This window comes from Erpetoichthys calabaricus, chromosome 2, assembly GCF_900747795.2.
Source record: "Erpetoichthys calabaricus chromosome 2, fErpCal1.3, whole genome shotgun sequence".
Classification (NCBI taxonomy): domain Eukaryota; kingdom Metazoa; phylum Chordata; class Cladistia; order Polypteriformes; family Polypteridae; genus Erpetoichthys; species Erpetoichthys calabaricus.
The window spans coordinates 277,230,574-277,253,352 of record NC_041395.2 but is presented as its reverse complement, the minus strand read 5'-3'; the positions used below and the strand labels follow the sequence as shown (position 1 = coordinate 277,253,352).

The window sequence follows — 22,779 nt, the reverse complement described above, 5'->3', positions numbered from 1 at the left end:
TCTGTTGTATGCTCTTACTTTAGTTTGCAGGCAGGATTTATGAAACATTCACTCACTACTTTGCAGCTAGCTGCCTTAAAAGATTCCTAGCATGGGAACCATGTTTCAGCCTTGAAAGATGCATTTCTTTGCTCTCTATCACTTTAGAAAAGTGAGGAAGAGGTGGTCAACATGTTAGCTACAATATGTTTTGTGCCACTATGCATACAGTATCTTTATTCTGGCTAGAGGAGAAACCCTGTTTAGAATTTGTGCATTTCTTTCAAAAACTGCTTCGCCATCAACCATTATACAAAGAGTGAAATGTTTCTCAGAGTATACTAGTTCATGTTTTGTATGTGTGCACTTGACTTCTCCATAATTTTCTACATCTAAATCTCCTTTTGTTATCCCCAGCACCCCATAAAAACTTTGTACAGAATTTGAGATGTGTTTCAATTTGTGCAATTTGTGTTGGCCTAAACATGTAGACAATTTGATACCATAGTAGAAACTATGATCCAGGTTTTAACTATTGCAAAGGAAGTAGTGATTACTAAACAGTAAAGTGCAAGTGTCTGACCCTCTTTCAAGACAGTTTGAGCTAATGCAGTTTCACAGTAGTGAAAAGAGAAGCAGTAGCAACGGCTCAAGACAGCAAAGGTGAAATATAAGCAAAAAACCACTTGAAAATCTCAGAAGTTATCCAGATACTTGCTACACACACTAGCTGAAGAATAAATATGCTTAAATTGTTCTTAAGTGAGAGTTTTTTGTTTGAGAATTTCACAAAAAGAAAATTGAAAATGCTGCAAATTAATGAAGGTGTGTCTTTAGTGTCCCAGCTACAACATAATCCATACTTAATTATCATATGCTTATCTCGGCTGCAGATTTTTTGCAAAGGCCAAAAACTAAGTGTTAAAAAACAGGAAAAAAAAATATAACAGATTGCCAGTGGCCACACACTAGCTCATGAAGTAAAGTCTATTGGCTAATAACATGTCAGACATAGCCACTGACAGTTTCATCTCACACATGACTCTTGCAAAATTCTATCACTGTAACAGCTGAATAAAACAAGCTGTCAAAACAAGCTAATGAGACAATTATATTATTGGCTGTGGAGATTCAGCTTACCAGAAGGAGCTAAAGATCAGAGCAGTGGCACTGGAATTGTTCAGTACACCAAAGCATTTAAATGATCATTTTTATAATTATGAAACACAAACTTAAACATACAGTATTCAGAATATAAAATCCAGTACCTTGGTTTCATTAGAATGCTAACCCTTTAAATTAGGGTTTATAAAAGTATTCAGATGATTTTATCACATTTTAAGAGATGCACAAAGGAAATTTCAGCTTCCATCAATTGATGTGATTCAAGATTAGCCCTATTTAAATTTGCTGTTTCTCTAGAAGTTCTGTAAAGGTGTAATCTTTGCATATAGACATAATTGTGGATCAGAGTTTTGAACGTATTACATACAGATGCTGGTCATAAAATTAGAATATCATGACAAAGTTGATTTATTTCAGTAATTCCATTCAAAAAGTGAAACTTGTATATTAGATTCATTCATTACACACAGACTGATGTATTTCAAATGTTTATTTCTTTTAATGTTGATGATTATAATTGACAACTAATGAAAGCCCCAAATTCAGTATCTCAGAAAATTAGAATATCAATTAAGACCAATGCAAAAAAAGGATTTTTTAGAAATGTTGGCCAACTGGAAGGTATGAGCATGTACAGCACTCAATATTTAGTTGGGGCTCCTTTGGCCTGGATTACTGCAGCAGTGCGGCGTGGCATGGAGTCGATCAGTCTGTGGCACTGCTCAGGTGTTATGAGAGCCCATGTTGCTCTGATAGTGGCCTTCAGCTCTTCTGAATTGTTGGGTCTGGCGTATTGCATTTTCCTCTTCACAATACCCCATAGATTTTCTATGGGGTTAAGGTCAGGCGAGTTTGCTGGCCAATCAAGACAGGGATACCATGGTCCTTAAACCAGGTACTGGTATCTTTGGCACTGTGTGCAGGTGCCAGGTACTGTTGGAAAATGAAATCTGCATCTCCATAAAGTTCGTCAGCAGCAGGAAGCATGAAGTGCTCTGAAACTTCCTGGTAGACGGCTGCGTTGACCTTGGACCTTAGACAACACAATGGACCAACACCAGCAGATGACATGGCACCCCAAACCATCACTGACTGTGGAAACTTTACACTGGACCTCACACAACGTGGATTCTGTGCCTCTTCTCTCTTCCTCCAGACTTTAGGACCTTGATTTCCAAAGGAAATGCAAAATTTACTTTCATCAGAGAACATAACTTTGGACCACTCAGCAGCAGTCCAGTTCTTTTTGTCTTTAGCCCAGGCGAGACGCTTCTGACGCTGTCTTTTGTTCAAGAGTGGCTTGACACAAGGAATGCGACAGCTGAAACCCATGTCTTGCATACGTCTGTGCGTGGTGGTTCTTGAAGCACTGACTCCAGCTGCAGTCCACTCTTTGTGAATCTCCCCCCCATTTTTGAATGGGTTTTGTTTCACAATCCTCTCCAGGGTGCGGTTATTTCTATTGCTTGTACACTTTTTTCTACCACATCTTGTCCTTCCCTTCGCCTCTCTATTAATGTGCTTGGACACAGAACAGCCAGCCTCTTTAGCAATGACCTTTTGTGTCTTGCCCTCCTTGTGCAAGGTGTCAATGGTTGTCTTTTGGACAACTGTCAAGTCAGCAGTCTTCCCCATGATTGTGTAGCCTACAGAACTAGACTGAGAGACCATTTAAAGGCTTTTGCAGGTGTTTTGAGTTAATTAGCTGATTAGAGTGTGGCACCAGGTGTCTTCAATATTGAACCTTTTCACAATATTCTAATTTTCCGAGATACTGAATTTGGGACTTTCATTAGTTGTCAGTTATAATCATCAACATTAAAAGAAATAAACATTTGAAATACATCAGTCTGTGTGTAATGAATGAATCTAATATACAAGTTTCACTTTTTGAATGGAATTACTGAAATAAATCAACTTTGTCATGATATTCTAATTTTATGACCAGCATCTGTATATCATGCAACACCGTGAAGACCATCATTAAGATGTGGAAGAAAAATGGCACCTCTAAAAATTGCAATGATCAGTTGGCTCTTTAAAACTGTTGATTAAGCAAAGTGAAAGCTGCCTGTAGTTATGGCAAGTCTGGTCAGTTCCTCGAATATTATTACAGTGGAACCTCGGTTTGAGAGCATAATTCGTTCCGGAAACGTGCTCGCAGTCCAAAGCACTCGTGTATCAAAGCGAATTTCCCCAAAGAAATAATGGAAACTCAGATGATTCGTTCCACAACCCAAAACTATTCATATAAAAATGATTAATACAAAATATGAAGTAAAAATACATAAAACAAATTAACCTGCACTTTACCTTTGAAAAGAATCATGGCTGGTGTGAGTGAGTTTCTAAACTCTTGTGGGATTCCACACAACGGGAGGACATGCGGAAGAGCGTCCCAAAGCAATCGCAGTCTCCCAGCGTTGTAGCAGTTCGCCATAAAAGTGAATCCAAAAAGATCACGGACATGCTATAAGCACCTGCCGTCGATGGCTGATACAAGGAACATTATAAATGCACAGGGCACAGTATCACTATTACTGCCTGACTGCTGTGTCTGTGTATAGGAGAGTGGCAAATCCCGCTTCAATAAATAACCGCGCTGTTGCTGTTTCAAGCTGAAGCTGGTGTTGCTAAAGTACTGAGACTCGGCTTCGTGTTTTGGGGTGCAAGATTGGGACTCGCGCGTCACAGCACACACATGCACACACACAGTCACAATGCTGTAATAAACAGTATACACTTGTACGGATGTTGACTATATGAGTGAGGCACGCTGACTCAGATGGAGAATAGGAGACGATTGCCCACAATCCCGCAGAGAGAGAGAGAGAGAGAGAGAGAGAGAACCACCATCAGCTCAGTTGTGATCACATAACGCTCAGCAGACAAATCCTATACATACTACTCATATTGAAAGACCTCGCTCGTTTATCAAGTTAAAATTTATTAAAAAATTTAGCTCGTCTTGCAAAACACTCGTAAACCAAGTCAAACTCGCAAACCGAGGTTCCACTGTATACTTTTTTCACATGTTTTTGATAATTCAAGAAGTCACTTAAACAGAAGTGTATTCTTTATCTTAAGACCAATTCAGTCTGCTTTCAAAATGTAATAATTATGCATAGTCACTATAGATATTCAGCAGTCTTAATTGCAGTAAATGGCTAAGTGTTAGTATGTGGTTGCATGCAATAGAGCCCTTCTAGGGACTTTTGACCAGTCCCAGTTTGTACCTTGCACCTGTTGCTGCTACGGACTATAATGATAAATATGAAAATTGAAATCCACATGATTTCAGAGTTGCCTTTTGCATGCATGCTGTATGGATCAAAATAATATAAAGTTTCATTTGCATGGTATGAGATTTGAAAATCTGAGTACACTGCCTTTGAAATCCTTAATTATCAAAAAAAGCAATGTCAATGTATTTTTTTATTTTTTCTTTAATCACCATCATGGAGTATAAACCAAAGTTGAATATATCTGTAGATAAATGTCTAAAGTCTTATTTTGCCCATTCTTGTTTAATTCTTAAATACCATGATTTATGACGTATCAACTCTTGTCTTTTGTATTGTGTAATTACTTTTGACCCAAGATATTCTGCTTGGTTCATGTTTCTGAAAGTTCCAGGTAACAAGAGTAAAATAAATGACAATATTGACACTATAAAGATAATAAATGTATTCGTTATTAGTTTTCAGCTGTTTGATCAGACAGTAGAGACCCCAGCAATCAGGTATGTCTTATAGAAGATGGGTGACTATTGATTGGCAAGACAGGAAAAGATAAGAGTAGGTAAACTTTAGTCTTTGTCACCATAATATTATGAGAAGTCAAGCAAAATTACACATTTTATTGGCTAACTGAACAGATACAATATGCAAACTTTCTAGGCAGCTTAGGCCGCTTTTTCAGGAAACTTATAATGTTAACTTGTTAGATTACAAATTGCCTGAAGAAGGGACCTGAGCTGCCTCAAAAGCTTACATATACACATGGTAATCTGTTCAGTTAACTAATAAAAAGTGTAATTTTGCTTGACTTTTCATTGCATCCATTGTGGCCAACATGGTACAACACCCTATTACTTCACCATAATACTAAAAACATTGTGTAGTCTGTTAGGTTTGACATATGTTATAATAGGTAAATGGGAAATTACAGGTGAGGAGAACACTGAAATGATTTTTTTTTTAATTCAAGCATGAGAATTCAGAATTTTTAACTTTAAGTTTCCAAATGTTGACCGTTACTTCCAATGGTCCTTATTTAATTTCAGTATGGATTATTATAATGACACATTGTAAAGCACTTTGAACTACATTCTTTGTATGTGCCGTACAAATACATGTTGTTACTGTAAACAATCAGTGTGCTGCTGCCATTGATATTCACAGTGAAGCATAATACTGTTGTTGCATCAATTTGTATTTCTAAAATTTACCGCTATCATTCCACGATTAGTAGTTTGTAAAAGTAACTTAAATATTCCGTTTATGCATAAATTTCCAGGAGAAAATGTATTTCAGAACATATTAGAAATATGTTGACTAGCATATACAATAAAAATTTCACTGTACACATGACCGGAATTACCTATAAAGCTGTAGACATATGTAAATGTTACTTCCCCTTACAACATACTACAGATACCGGTTAAAACTCCTATTATGGAAAAATATGAACATTTAAGGTTTTAGTATATTTTCTAAGTCTGCCTAGGTATTGCAACAAATTACTAACAATTGTACATTTTGTATTGGGTTATATCCAGGGCTGTGGAGTTGGTGTATAAATCCTTCGACTCTGACATCTTAGTTTCCAGTACTTCTGACTTCGACTCTGACTTCTCTGTATTTAATATTCTAATGTATTTTCCATGTTGATTAAAGGAAGGGAACATACACGTCATTTAACCACAGAACTACTGGCTAGGAAGCTGATTCTTGTATTGGCCAGTTTAAACAAAAGACAAGAACCCCTGGACACACATCAGGCCATAGCACACACCTCCACCTACATCATTACACTTGTTTACACTCAAATTAACTTGTTAAACACATTATATCTGAAATAAAATGAAAACACTTTCTGTAATGTACCATAATCCAGATTACAATATGTGAATGTCCAGTTGTATAATAGCTCAGCTGAACTTCACACAAGTAGTAACACAACTATGCACTGAGCTTTATTCTTACATCAGAGAAGTACTTAATTATGACTGTTGTTTGTGAAATGGGACATTTGAACTTGATGTATTTTTTTTTCATTACAATTTAAATTTATTAGGAGTCGGAGTCGGTACATTTTTGCCAACTCCAACCCTGACTCCAGGTACCCAAAATTTGTTTCTGACTCCACAGCCCTGGTTATACCAATGGAGAACTTAATATTTAGCAAGTATGAAGTGTGCAAATGTAAACTCCACAGAAAAGTCCAATTCTTCTTTTGAATCTCTTCATCATATTTCTCATTGGACTCTGATACTAGTACAACAAAACATACTAACCACTTATTGTACAAACAGAGGGAAGAAAAGCTATATAATATGCTAAAATGAGCAAGTCTGTGGATGGTGGAATGAAACTGGAGTCACCTGTTTGAACATTAGGACGAACAGTTTGTGACATAGGAGTGTCAATCCTAGCAGAGGAAACTAAGTTTGGCCTGAGTGCAATTATGCCTTCATACAGGCTACAGTGTTATGTATAAAGATAAACAAAATCTTTACCAAGAAAAGTGAGAACTGTTCCTGCTTATAAGAAACATTTGCATTGAGTGTTGCTCCAATTTTCTGATAAACTAAAAGTTGTCAACAAATAATTTTTTTTCCTAGAACAATTCAAAATGAAAAAAAAAAATCTCATTTTTGTAAATGCATTCATTCAGTTTGTACAGGTATAGTAACATTCTAAACATTACATATAATATTGCATTGTGTTTTTTGTTTGTTTGCTTTTTATAATAACATACAATTATTGCATAAGGCAGTATACAAGATGAATAGTCCTTGCCAGCAGCATTTGTTGGGCAAAACTGCTATAAGTTCTGAGTTAGAAGCTAGTCCACTGCAGACTACTGTTGTGCACATGCTTCACACTCCCTCATACTATACCAGTTTACAAAATACCCAAAAAGGCACTTTGAGAATGTGTAAATTTAACAGACAGTAACGAGATTTTTCATCCCAATACTGAAAGGCAGCACTATAATAAAATGATGCCTACTGTAGTGTTTTTGATAATGAAGAGATGTTACCGACTTTAGTTCTTAATTGTATTTAGTGCATAAAAATGTTGGACATGGTGGTGTTTTTATTGCATTCTGATATGATTTTGGCAGTGCTTTTTGTAGGCCTCCTATATTATAGAGCATACAGGATTTACAGTTAGTATCAGCTTAACATTTTAAATACCAATAATTCTACTGTTAAAGCCCCTATATAAATAAAATTTATTATTATTATTATTATTTGTGTTATTCCTTCGCAGGGTGGAGAATGCATGTACTAAACTGGTTCAGGCTGCCCAAATGCTGAAAGCCGATCCTTATTCAGTGCCTGCACGGGATTATCTGATAGATGGATCAAGGGGGATTCTTTCGGGGACTTCAGATCTGCTTTTGACCTTTGATGAAGCAGAGGTAAAACTGAATTATTGATTCAAATAATTTGCTAACGCTACAGTAAAAACTAATGTAGAAATGGTCAGGTTTTTTTATTTACTGTACAAATACATATTCTTGAACATTTTGTTGCTCAGTATAAAAAAGAAAATATCCTCGATTAATTCATTGAAAAGGTAGCAATAATAACTTAAGCTGAAAACAGAAGAATATTTTCAGAAGGTTCTTAGACAAACTTTACCAATGAAATCGAAGGTTGGATCATACTTATTACCTGGATTACAATGTGTTGCAAATTCATGGATTGTGTATTGATTATGTTTTTATAAAAGGTTCGAAAAATCATCCGTGTCTGTAAGGGCATTTTGGAATATTTAACAGTGGCAGAGGTTGTTGAGACAATGGAAGACCTAGTAACTTACACTAAAAATCTGGGACCGGGTTAGTATTTTTTTTTATTTACTTATGAATTTAACATGTACATGAAAATATGTAATGCTAGTTCTCCAAGAAAAAGGAGTCTATAGAAAATCAGTTTATAACCTCTTCATAAAATTTGTTCCTGAAAGTAAGAAAACTTCAGTTGCATGAGTCATAATGACATTAACTTCCTAAAATGTAAAATAAATCGTCAAGAGTAAGGCACAAATATAGTAAAGAAATTGTATTCCACTATCCTAATCAAAAACAAACAAAAAAAAAAAAACAAACCTGAAATTGAGGCCAGTTTTCTCAAAACTATTTTAAATGATTTTTCTGCTCTTGGATATCAGATACCTAATAATGGAGAGGAAATGAGATTAATTTGTCATCTTTAGCACAACATTAAAAATCTTTTGAAATGCAGTTAAGTGTTTTGAGTAGTCTTGGTAAGAATGGCTACTAATTCATAAATAAAAATAATCATATCAGCAACATTGACTCCACTGTAGCAAATAAGTCTGTTCACAATTGAAATGCATTATTATATGTACACATATCATAGAAATACCTTACATAACTGTAGTTTTGCTTGGGTCAAATAAAAAAAAAATAAAACCATAAATAAAAGTTTGTCATATGAAGAAATATATTTATACAGTCATATGAAAAAGTTTGGGAACCCCTCTCAGCCTGCATAATAATTCACTCTACTTTCAACAAAAAAGATAACAATGGTATGTCTTTCATTTCCCAGGAACATCTGAGTACTGGGGTGTTTTCCGAACAAAGATTTTTAGTGAAGCAATATTTAGTTGAATGTAATTAAATCAAATGTGAAAAACTGGCTGTGCAAAAATGTGTGTCCCCTTCTAATTTTGCTGATTTGAATGCATGTAACTGCTCAATGCTGATTACATGCAACACCAAATTGGTTGTTTAGCTCGTTAAGCCTTGAACTTCATAGACAGGTGTGTCCAATCATGAGAAAAGGTATTTAAGGTGGTCAGTTGCAAGTTGTGCTTCCCTTTGACTCTCATCTGAAGAGTGACAGTATGGGATCCTCAAAGCAACTCTCAAAAGATCTGGAAACAAAGATTGTTCAGTCTCATGGTTTAGGGGAAGGCTACAGAAAGCTATCTCAGAGGTTTAAACTGTCAGTTTCAACTATAAGGAATGGAATCAGGAAATGGAAGGCCACAGACACCCAGGTCTGGCAGGCCAAGAAAAATACAGGAGCAGCATATGCGCAAGACTGTGAGAATGGTTACAGACAACCCACAGATAACCTCCAAAGACCTGCAAGAACATCTTGCTGCAGATGGTGTATCTGTACATCGTTCTACAATTCAGCGCAATTTGCACAAAGAACATCTATATGGCAGGGTTATGAGAAAGAAGCCCCTTCTACACTCATGCCACAAACAGAGTCGCTAGTTGTATGCAAATGCTCATTTAGACAAGCCAGATTCATTTTGGAACAAAATACTTTGAACTGATGAGAATTTTTGAGTTATTTGGTCATAACAAAAGGCACTTTGCTTGGCGGAAGAAGAACACTGCATTCCAAGAAAAACACCTGCTACCTACTGTGAAATTTGGTGGAGGTTCCATCATGCTGTGGGACTAGTTCAGGGACTGGGGCCCTTGTTAAAGTCGAGGGTTGGATGAATTCAACCCATTATCAACAAATTCTTCAAGATTGATGTAATATCTCTGTTGGGGTGCCCAAATTTTTACACCCGTCTAATTTTGTTATGACGCATATTGCATATTTTCTATTAATCCAATAAACTTAATGTCACTGCTGAAATACTCCTGTTTCCATAGGGCATGTCTTATATTAAAAGGAAGTTGCTACTTTGAAAGCTCAGCCAATGATAAACAAAAATCCAAAGAATTAAGAGGGGTACCCAAACTTTTTCATATGACTGTATTTTGCTGCCTTGTATTTGTATTAACATTTTTTTTTTTTTTCAACTTCTTGATTTTTCACCCTGTCTACATATAACTAACTCTGACCTTCTCTAAATGATTTAGGTATGACAAAAATGGCAAAAATGATTGATGAGCGACAGCAGGAGTTAACGCATCAAGAACACAGGGTGATGTTGGTGAACTCCATGAACACAGTGAAGGAACTGCTTCCTGTGTTGATCTCAGGTGAGAAATCTAGGTTGTCATCAAAATCACAACTATTCTGAAAAGGAGCTGTGTAACAAATATGTTTAGTTATATAAAGATAAAAATTACAATGTGGGTGGGAATAGATACAGTTGAGTATTGCAGTGTTATTCATTGAGACATATCACTCATACACTGACAAATATCAAAATTTTCTTTGCCAATTAAAATTAATTTGCTTTTTATAAACAGAAACAGTGTTATTATGACATCCATACAGATTATTTCAATTGTACTAGAAATGGATATGTAAAGTCCACAAACATGCACCTTTTCGGTCGAATAAAATTTAATGTAGTTGCATATTGACAAATGTTACCAAAAATAATTTTTTAAAAGCTTAAAAACATATTCATTTTGAATAAAGTCAGTCTGAGGTAGTTGAGTAATGGCAGTTTACTCTAGAAATTATTGCTGTGAGTTGTGCTTTTAATTAAAACAACAAAATCCATTCATATTGTTTCTATTTAAATTTAAATTCTTAGTCAATTGCTGCGGTGGGTTGGCACCCTGCTCTGGATTGGTTCCTGCCTTGTGCCCTGTGTTGGCTGGGATTGTTCCAGCAGACCCCTGTGACCCTGTGTTCGGATTCAGCGGGTTGGAAAATGGATGGATGGATGGATGGATGGTATATGTCTATAGCCTCTGTTCAGTTCATGTCACTAGATTGCACACTATAGACGTGCTGTTATTAGGGGCAAACGCATGCATAATGACACAGAAGGCAATATCTCTGCGAAATGACAACACATTTTTTTCCTCTTCAGTGGTAGGAATAACCTACTGCAGTGCAGCACATTCTAAGTGAGATATCTCATCATAAACTGATGTTTCCTGACAAATGTCTTTGCAAATGTAGCAAATATTGAATTTTAGATGACCTAATTAATAATGAGTTTTATTCCTTTAAAATAAATGTAGCTGAAAAAGCGTACTGATGGCAAAAGGTTTTTGTTAGTTTAACATTTTTACTGGCTAGATTCACAAGATTCACTGTATATAAAATGTTTTATTTTGAAGTATATAATAGACTACTGTAAAAAAAAAAAAAAAAAAAAAAAAAGTTTGGGTAGGGGTTGCTTCATCCACATTTAAATTCCTTATAGGTTAATCAAGAAAATTTGTTAAGTTCACCCCACAACATTTTATCTGTGTATTGTTGTTTATATTCCATGTAAACATGTTTAGATACAAAAAATAGTCAGTAGTAATATACTACATCATGATGTAGATCATCTTTCTAATTTTATTAATTCATTTAATTATTGATTACATTTTGATGTTACATAGCAATTAAAATCTACGTAACAACAAAAAGTTCCAAAAGTCAAGGAATTGAAGAGGCTCTGAAGAATCGTAATTTTACTGTGGAAAAGATGAGTGCAGAGATCAATGAGATTATCCGTGTGCTGCAGCTTACTTCCTGGGATGAAGATGCTTGGGCAAACAAAGTAGGTTCCTATGTCATGAAACTAGTTTTAAAGTGCTTCATTCTTTTTATCTTTCTCCTTTATTCCTCACTGGGTGTTATCTTCACCAGAAAAGTACATCCTTTTAGAGTCTCAAATGACTAAAGAATGAAATGAAATTTATTTTACTGAATGTTTTAGAGTTCCACATTCGCTACACAGCCTGAATGATTTGTATAGATGGAAAAAAAATGTACCCATTTACTTGTTTGTAATGCTTGTTGAACAGCATATCCAATAATGGAGGCTGTTTGGGCATAATTTTGTTGAAACATCATAAATGAGAAGGTGGAAATGACACAGATCTTTGATATGTATGCCTACATGTAAAACAAATTTAATAACTGTTTTTATTTCATTGGCAGACAATGAGTGTAGTGAAGAGTGATTTGTCCGGTCATAGTCGGATGGTTTATTCCAAAACTGGACCTATTGTGTGACCTGCCTGTGCTCCAAAAATGTTAAATAACAAGGAGTGGATGGCATGGTCTAAAATACATATGTATACTTAAATTTTGATGGTTTTGGTAGATACTAGTATCGCATGTGTGTCTATATAATATAATATATATAAAATATAATATATATATATATAAAATATATATAATATATTATTGCCCTAACTGTAGAAATGTGCATTTTCGGGCAAGTACCTTTTTTATTTTATTTTATTTATTTATTTATTTATTTTTAAATAAAAAAAATAAAAATTCCCTGAGTTATGAAGGGCAACACACTTCTCGCTCATTTGGATTGAGTGTTCTCTTTTCTTTGCCTTGATGATGGTTGGCTAAGGAAATTTGGCTCTGTGCATCCTCACATTTGCATCCCAGTTAAGGAGGAAGTCATTGATTTCAGCTGGAAAGTTCCAATACACTCCAATCAACTTAACAATGTCCAATTTAAATGGGAAACATGCTTCAGTTACATTGTTTCACATTAATTTCCAAGGGTGCCAACAATTGTGGCACATGTATTTTTGTTAAAAATATTTATTTCTTGATGAGGACTTTGTTTTTCTTTGAATGAACTTATTTCAATTAAATGTCAGATGTTTCTCATTTTTTCAATGCAAGATGCTAGTTCTTCAGCAAACAGTGATTTTTTTCTAACCCTTGTTACTAATTTTTGGAAGGGGTGCCAATAAAAGGGCACAGTGTGTGTGTGTGTATGTATGTGTGTGTGTGTGTGTGTAAACTATTTCAACCATTCTATGATCTGCTTCTCACAACTGAGGGCACCGTGGCGGATGTTAGCAGACTTGCTGGCCAACCACAAGCGTTACCTGGTAGGTAACCACCCATACAATCAGATTGAACACAGACTACGAATGCCGTGAATATATATATAATATATATTATATATATATATATATATATATAAATATATATATAATATATAATATATAATATATAAATTTATTTACAGTGCATCTGGAAAGTATTCACAGCGCATCACTTTTTCCACATTTTGTTATGTTACAGCCTTATTCCAAAATGGATTAAATTCATTTTTTTCTTCAGAATTCTACACACAACACCCCATAATGACAACGTGAAAAAAGTTTACTTGAGGTTTTTGCAAATTTATTAAAAATAAATAAATTGAGAAAGCACATGTACATAAGTATTCACAGCCTTTGCCATGAATCTCAAAATTGAGCTCCGGTGCATCCTGTTTCCCCTGATCATCCTTGAGATGTTTCTGCAGCTTAATTGGAGTCCACCTGTGGTAAATTCAGTTGATTAGACATGATTTGTAAAGGCACACACCTGTCTATATAAGGTCCCACAGTTGACAGTTCCTGCTTGGTTTGTGCTCTGACATGAAGTCAAAGGAATTGTCTGTAGACCTCAGAGACAGGATTGTCTCGAGGCACAAATCTGGGGAATGTTACAGAAAACTTTCTGCTGCTTTGAAGGTCCCAATGAGCACAGTGGCCTCCATCATCCGTTAGTGGAAGAAGTTCAAAACCACCAGGACACTTCCTAGAGCTGGCCGGCCATCTAAACTGAGCGATCGGTGGAGAAAGGTCTTAGTCAGGGAGGTGACCAAGAACCCGATGGTCACTCTGTCAGAGCTCCAGAGGTCCTCTGTGGAGAGAGGAGAACCTTCCAGAAGGACAACCATCTCTGCAGCAATCCACCAATCAAGCCTGTATGGTAGAGTGGCCAGATGGAAGCCACTCCTTAGTAAAAGGCACATGGCAGCCCTCCTGGAGTTTGCCAGAAGGCACCTGAAGGACTCTCAAACCATGAGAAAGAAAATTCTCTGGTCTGATGAGACAAAGATTGAACTGTTTGGTGTGAATGCCAGGCATCACGTTTGGAGGAAACCAGGCACCGCTCATCACCAGGCCAATACCATCCCTACAGTGAAGCATGGTGGTGGCAGCATCATGCTGTGGGGATGTTTTTCAGCAGCAGGGACTTTGAGACTAGTCAGGATAAAGGGAAAGATGACTGCAGCAATGTACAGAGACATCCTGGATGAAAACCTGCTCCAGAGTGCTCTTGACCTCAGACTGGGGCGACGGTTCATCTTTCAGCAGGACAATGACCCTAAGCACACAGCCAAGATATCAAAGGAGTGGCTTCAGGACAACTCTGTGAATGTCCTTGAGTGGCCCAGCCAGAGCCCAGACTAAAATCCGATTTGAACATCTCTGGAGAGATCTTAAAATGGCTGTGCACTGACGCTTCCCACCCAACCTGATGGAGCTTGAGAGGTGCTGCAAAGAGGAATGGGCGAAACTGGCCAAGGATAGGTGTGCCAAGCTTGTGGCACCATATTTAAAAAGACTTGAGGCTGTAATTGCTGCCAAAGGTGCATCGACAAAGTATTGAGCAAAGGCTGTGAATACTTATGTACATGGTATTTCTCAGTTTTTTTATTTTTAATAAATTTGCAAAAACCTCAAGTAAACTTTTTTCACGTTGTCATTATGGGTGTGTGTGTAGAATTCTGAGGAAAAAAATTAATTTAATCCATTTTGGAATAAGGCTGTAACATAACAAAATGTGGAAAAAGTGATGCGCTGTGAATACTTTCTGGATGCACTGTATATGTATAATATATATATATATATATGTGTGTATGTCTCTATTATTAAAGAAAACCTTGAGACGAGACTCTTGCCAAGAGGTTTTTTCAAGTCCCGCCCTCCTCGCAACCATTTATGGTTAACCGCCTATGCCCACGGTCCTTTTACCTCTCATTCGAGTGAATGCTTTTGTCTTACACAGTTCCTGCGCTCTCAGCTGTTATACATTTTTACGTTTTCCTCACTTTAAGTTCCCAATAAAAGAAGACTTATGTCCAAATCTTATTGAAGTTATCAACAGAAGAAATGAGTTACATGGGCAATCCTAGCACAGAGAAACAATGAAGTCAAACGAATTAACACGAAAATTGTTGATCGGTTACACGGCAAATTAGTTAAATGCATATCAGTAGACTATGCTGAAACAGTTGGTGGTGATGTTGCAGAAGATGAAAACATCAGCTTACAATATCCCATAGACTATCTACAACCGTTAACACCGTCTGGTCTTCCACTGGCCAAATTACTGTTAAAAGAAGGATGTATCGTAATGTTATTGCGTAATTTATGTATGAGTGATGGGCTATGCAATAGGACAAGATTAGTTGTATTCAAAATTGGTTGAACAATTCTGACATGTAAAATTTTTAACAGGTGACAAGAAAGATAATGTAGTATATCTTCTGCGGATAACATTAGACAACAAAGGAGATCTTAATATGCCATTCGTATTGTCAGAAAAACGACTAAAAGACATCGAGAGGGTTTGGGGCAGCCACCCATTTAATCGATTACGGCTGCAAAAGGTATCAAAAAACAGAGACATGCTCATTCAACTGAGTCCAAAACAGAACTGATCTTCAGGTAGCAAGATGGCAGCTTTAAAGGCCAGTAGCGGAAGTGATGTCATCCCGACCGGAACCAGAAGTGACGTCAGTGGCTGCCCCAGAGCCGGGTGGGATTTCCCTAGAATGGTCTGTAAAAGATCGAGAGGGAAAATTAGTGCACTCCGCCACCCCCTGGTCTGGCATGGAACTACCTGTATTTAAGCCCTTTAGCTGCCTCCTAAACACACGTGTGTGACAGTATTAAAATTGTTACAGTTTCCCATTAGAATAGGTTTTGTTATAACAATTAACATATCACAGGGACAAACTTTCAAAAAGTCGGTTTGTTTATTAGAAAGAAGCGATATTCACTCACGGGCAGTTATACGTTGCGTTGTCACTATGTAACTCCAGACACGGAATCAAAATCTGATGCGATATTGACTAAATGTTAATTCCAAATATTGTTTTTACTGAAGTTTCACAATAAAAGTGTAAGTTTAAAAAGTATTTGCACGTTAATTTCAAAGCCAAACTTATGAAAACATTAATTCAACAAATACCTCTAACACAACATGAAACATAATTTTCTTTCAATTTATTACATTTTACTATTTTTTTTTTACTATAGTTAATTACTCGTTGTAAAATAGTTAGGTCTTTTATGCATAGAAAATAAAAATCTGTTTAAATTATACATCCGCTTCCCTATACGCGAAGTGGCTAGCACGTAACACCTGCACGGGGGTTGCTGAGCAAAGCGAGTGTGTGTGTGTATTAACACAGAAGCACCTGTTACCCATTTAATCACTTGTTATTGCTCTGCTATTCAAATAAATTTGACTGCAGGTGTTCACCTCTCTTTAACCCATAAAGGTACGACTTCTTTCTTTCTTTCTTTCTTTCTTTCTTTCTTTCTTTCTTTCTTCTTTCTTTCTTCTTCTCTTCTTTCTTTCTTTCTTTTTTTCTTCTTTCTTTCTTCTTCTTCCTTTCTTTTCTTTCTTTCTTTCTTTCTTTTTCTTTCTTTCTTTCTTTCTTTCTTTCTTTCCCACAGGCACAAGACAAGGTTTAGAACAATTGTATAATAATTGTATGTAAAATAATACAGTATCTTTTTTGAAGAAACTCAAAACATTCAGGTCCAAACAATTTGTCAGAGAGATACTGTACAGTATGTCTTTGGAAAAGTTGTTTAATATATTTAATAATTATTGAGACTACTGAAGGAGAAATGGAGCACTGAATTTGAGTGCTGTCCGGGTTACCTCATACACACTTAAGCATTGTACTCAGTGGTAGTAAAACCATTTGTGGGATCTCTATTTACGAGAATGCTGTTATATTTTTCATTCTAATCTGCTTTCTCCCTAATGTAACATTAGAAAGAGTAAATATTTCTCCAAATTTTATAACCCCACTCTTCTAAGCACCAACTAGCACCACCACCACCACCACTGAGCTTCATATTAGTTTTCCCTAACTGAACATTTTCTTTCCTGTTTTGGTTGTTTGCAATGACTCGTTAAACATTTTGTATTTTTTTGTTCTTCCTTTCCTCTACATTCTTTTCTCCCTGTAGAAGGTAAGCCTTCCTCTTGCCCCTTGCCCATGTGCTACTGCATGTCAGTTCGCTCTGTGTGCAGTGTGCATTTTTATCTTCTTTGCATTTTTCTTTGGCTTGTGTGTATTCTGTTTTAGCACTTTAGCCTCTTAATTAAATGTACTTGATTGGTAAGTGATGTGTGATTTTTTTTTTCTTTATTAGGTGTTGAGTATAACATTGAAATTCTACTAATGTTGCATTTTGAAAATTTAAGCATTTTGACCTCACATATGAAATCTTAAGTATTGTTTAAGTGTTTACAAAAGTTGTCTTGCTTTTTTGCTGTCTCTTGGTTTTGTATTTTTGTTTCTTGTATTTGAGAAGTGATTGAAATTACTAACTCGCAGCCTGGAATAAGACAATTCAGCAATAACTTATTGTTGGAGAAGATGCAATTGTTATGTGAAGTATATGGCAGAAACTTGTAAAATTTCATGAAAAAGGAGCACCACAGCCTGTTTTGTATGGGGTGCAGTGGAGGATTTCTCACATGCATATAGTAGTTGAAAAAAATAGATCAAAAGAGCACATTTTATGTTAGTCATATCCATTACAGGGTAACTCACTGAGGAGATTTTTGTCTTATTTACTTTTCCTCCTCTTTGGGGAAGTGACATGTCAGGTGACTGCTTCATTGTAATGTAAAAGTTCTTTTTTGACAATGCGTGAATTTTATCAACAGTTTGATAAAAAGAGATACAGTGAAATGGGGTGCAGTATCCTTAGTCATCTTGTATTCTATTTATTAAATTAACTATTGCTGGCATTTTAAAAAATATTGGACATTTGTGGGCATGATTCCACTACCATCTCAATATTTAGTGAAGCATTTTACCTTGCTCTTAAAAGTATTATATACGTTTGATTACACTGAATACAGTTTGTTTTTTATTCCTTCTAAAATAATCCCTGAAATATAATTCCACATAAATGTATTATTCCTTCTTGGCATTAATTAATAATGCCCACCCTTTTAAGTGTGATTTGTGGATGTAGTTAAAAATTATTTATTTATTTATTTATTTTTTAATATATAAAGATTTGTGGTTTGCATGGTGTCTGTTCGATCTTTTTGACTTATTAAAGATGTTTTATTTTCAGAACATTGGCCTATTTCATGAAAAAGCAGAGTTAAAAGCATGTTAGCTCAACATGTTCAGATACATTGCTGAAGTGTTATGTTTGCTTGAAATATATTTTTTATAAGTTGTTTAATCTAGCTTTTTTGTGTATAATTCTTTCTACCTAAAAAGAGTTAACTACTTTAGTAATTAATTAATCAATTATTTCTTTTTGTCTCAACTCCTCGTTTAGACATGTAGCAGTTGATGTTGCGCATATATATTTCAGAATACATGCTCAATTACACCATGTAAGAAAGTGTAGGGTGTGGTAAAGTTTGTTGTTGCTGTACCTAGCCTTTTTATGCTTTTTGTTTTCTTTAATTCCTTTTCAGCTGTCAGTCTGATATCTGTATACTATTATCTGCAGGCTCACATTTTATCCAGTGCCCTTCAATTTACCATACTGTTCTTTTAGGACCAGTAGGTTGGAGGCAACATTTTCATTTGCCATGCATCTTAAATAATGCATATTTGTAATTACTGCCAAATTTATAGTGTTTATTTATTTATTTTATTAATTGTCACTGGGGAATTTAGTCCATCTGGAAATCATGAAATGCTGAGCATACTGAAAGTACTACCTTCCTTCTTGTGAGTCTTTTCCATATGTTTGTGTAATTCCAGTTATTCTTGTGTGTCTTTTTATAGCTACCCAGAATTCAGTTATGAAATTTAAGGCTTTAAACACATCATCCCATACAGTGGACCTTTTCTGTAATTGATTGTCGTAGAAAACGCATATTGAAAAGTTCTATGTGTGGCTATAAAGTTCAAGGTTGTTGTTCATTTCCCAGTACATACTGATCTATGTGTGGCTATAAAGTTCAAGGTTGTTGTTCATTTCCCAGTACATACTGACTCATTGCATTAGGAACTTAACTATCTTGCACCTTTAATTGATAAATTACTTTGAAAAAATACATTACCTGAATAAAAAGAGCACAATTTTGTTATTAATTTTTTAAAATGTAAAAATAAAAATTCTAAAGTTCATATGACACAAACCAAATAAAATCAACTTGACTGCACATTAGGAGTAGGAATACCAAGACCTCCAATATTTTTTAGGGTAATTTGTATATCTGTCTCAGCATTTCCTTTTAAAATATTTGTCTTATAGTTCAGATAAACGTATTTTTTTTTTTTTTTTTTTGTTGTGAAGCTACATTTAATCCACAATCACATTCTTTGATTGTGATGCTCGTACCTGGGTCAGTACATATTTAGAAGCTGTCAGCACATCTGTCAGTGATGCGATTAGTAACATTGTTTTTTTTATATAATATTTTGTGGATAGTAAATTCTGTTCTATGAGGTAAAACTACCATAGTAGCAAGGTTATAGTTTTGCCTTTTTATGTTAGTTTTTATTTCTATATTTTTTTGACTTTACTTGGAAATTCAGTTTAGTTTTAGTTTTCCTTCATCGTGCATCTTTAGTTTTAATTTAGTTTTTATTTCATAAAGACATTTCTATTTTATTTTTATATCTATTAGTTTCCGTTTTTGTAATTATGGTACAGTTAAAAGAGCTACTATGGAGTTTAGTTTTGTGTCACAATCAGACAGAACTGCACACTTAACTGGGTTTAGATATAATACGATTGGCTCCAGCAGACCCCTGTGACCCTGTAGTTAGGATATAGTGGGTTGGATAATGGATGGATGGATATAATACAAGTTTATGTTCATTGAAGCTTAGTGGTTAGGAGACAAAATTAGAGGGGTGAAATTGTGTTGGTTTGGACATGTGCAATGGAGAGATGCTGAGTATATTGGGAGAAGGATGTTAAGGATAGAGCTGCCAGGTAAGAGGAAAAGAGGAATGCTTAAGAGGAGGTTTAAGGATGTGGTGAAAGAGGACATGCAGGTGCTGGGTGTCACAGAGCAAGATGTAGAGGACAGGAAGATATGGAACAAGATGATCCGCTGTGGCAACCCCTAATGGGAGCACCCAGAAGAAGAAGATGATGTTAGTGGAAGCTTACTACACTACATGGTTTACTGTCCATTTTTGTTTTTGTCTGATAAAAACAAGCATAATCAAAATCAGATACTGAATATGATGAATTTTATACTATTTTATAAATTTTTAAAATATTTTCTTTGCCATTTTTGCTGAATCAATGTGCGCTGACTGTTGGCACTTTTCATCTTTTCCGTTTCTTGCCCAGAATGGGCCAATTTGTAATGAAATTTAGGTGAATTTTAAGGGTTGAGGGTTTTTTACTTTAAATGTCTACTGCAAACAACATATCCTGCTCCAAGACGATGTGCTTATAATGAATGCCTTCAATACTGCATTCAAAAATCTCCCATACTGGGCTTTATTTTATACCAGCCATATTGATATCTGATTCTATCTCGGACACAGAAAATTTATAGACAGAATTTTGCCACCTGCAGGCCTGAAAATATATAAAAAATAACAAAATAGATTCTACTGTGTTCTGACAGTTGTGAAAATCATGGGGACTTAGGAAGAACACGGGTCTTAGGCTTGAATCAGTGTTCAGACTCCAAGTGGCTCTTCTGAGGGAAACAAAGAAAAACGAGCATGTAGTGTGAAGGTTAGGGGCAGTAAAACTTGAAAAGTCCATGCATAAGAACAGTAAACCCTTAATGAACAGAGTAAGAGCAGGTAATAGGAGTGAGGACAGCCACAAAATGACAGAAACAGCAGAGATTAAGAACAATATATACATTATCTGCTTATCCAGAGCAGGATTGCAGGAAACCTGTAGCCTATCCCAGCAGCTTTGGATACAAGCCAGGAAAAATCCCTGGTATGCAATATCTATACTAATCAAAGGCAAAGCCCTCACTGACTGACTGACTGACTCACTCATCACTAATTCTCCAACTTCAGGTTTTGCAAACTCCAGGTTTCATTTCGAAATTCTATGCGTAATGGTCATAACTGGAACCTGTTTTTTGTCCATATACTCTAATGGAGGAGGCGGAGTCACGTAGCGCGTCATCACGCCTCCTACATAATCACGTGAACTAAAAACAAGGAAGAGATTTACAGCAAGAGTCAAATGCGGGTACGAAGGTAAATGACGTTAATTTTTGAGTGTCTTTTAATACTGTGTAAAGCATACATATTAACACGTGCAATTAAACGTTTGCATTTACGGGGTGATTTCTCAGGGCTTAAAAGCTCGCCTTTTATCAAACGCGGGGAACAAAGGTAAATAACGTTAATTGTTGAGTGTCTTTTAATACTGTGTAAGTATACATATTAACACGTGCAATTAAACGTGTGCATTTATGGGGGTGATTTCTCAGGCTTAAAAGCTCGCCCTTTTATTAAAGAGGTAAATGCAAAACTGTTTTCATTCTGAAGGGCACAAACCACGTTAGATTTCATGCTCAAGAGTAAACTCAGCACACAGCTTGGTCATATTACAACCGGTTCATTTTCCTCAGTTTAAAAAAGGTTTACTTTTCTTCTTAATAAAATTTTTAAAGCAGTACTTCGCCGCTGCGAAGCGCGGGTATTTTGATTTATATCAAAATATATCGCGTCATCACGCCTCCCACGTAAGCACATGAACTGACCCGCTGCCGTTTGCAATGCCATATTCGCGAGATACAAGTTTAATGAGAAGACACTTTTAACTGCCGGGTCTTAGCTAACATTAAATAAACCCGTGGACATCGCAACATCACACAAGACCGCGGATCACGTGAAGTGACTGAACGCAGCAGGAGTGATCACTTCGATGAATCAAACCTGTTCAAAAAACAAATAACATAATTGATAAGGTACGAACAGAATATGAAACCAATTGTGGATTTGCGTACAGCCACTGAAACTTTGTGACGGCACGAGACTTCAGGTCACGTGTCTGCAAAACAACCTCATTGAGGCAACTATTTTTACTGGCAGTGGCTCAGGGGAGAGAGTTTTTATTCCTCGCATCCCCGTTATACCCTCTGATCTCCCATTTCAATTCAAATGCCTACAATTTCCACTAAGGCTCTGCTTCGCAATGACAATTAATAAGTTCTCAGGGACAGACCCTACAAAAGGTTGGCATTGATTTGAGGCAGGACTGCTTTTCACATGGCCAACTGTACGTTGCATGCTCAACAGTAAGCTACCACACAGCTTGGTCATATTACAAGCAGAGGGGCGATGAGTTGTCATATTTGCAAAGTTCTAATGTGGATAAATGATATAGTTAATGTGTGCTCTAACACTGACATTATAGCACTGAAGTCAAAAATATAAAAAAAAGTAAAAGTAATTACATGCGACTAATATGCCAGTGTTCAAGTTAATGCACATAAATGTAGCAGTTGTATTTCTGCTTTCATTTTGTCTCCAGGCCTGTCATGGCACAATCAGTTTTTATTAAAATACT

At 35.9% G+C, this 22,779-nt stretch overlaps 1 protein-coding gene across 2 annotated transcripts in view; it reads left to right on the top strand.

The window, feature by feature from the left end:
* The window catches only part of vcla (vinculin a), a 187,622-nt gene that overhangs the window by 100,974 nt on the left and 63,869 nt on the right, over positions 1 to 22,779 (top strand). For both annotated transcript variants that reach the window (XM_051922957.1, XM_051922958.1), the window contains exons 3-6: positions 7,605 to 7,755; positions 8,070 to 8,178; positions 10,198 to 10,320; positions 11,632 to 11,792. In XM_051922957.1, coding sequence (XP_051778917.1) covers positions 7,605 to 7,755; positions 8,070 to 8,178; positions 10,198 to 10,320; positions 11,632 to 11,792 — 544 coding nt within the window. The remainder of the gene's footprint in view (positions 1 to 7,604; positions 7,756 to 8,069; positions 8,179 to 10,197; positions 10,321 to 11,631; positions 11,793 to 22,779) is intronic.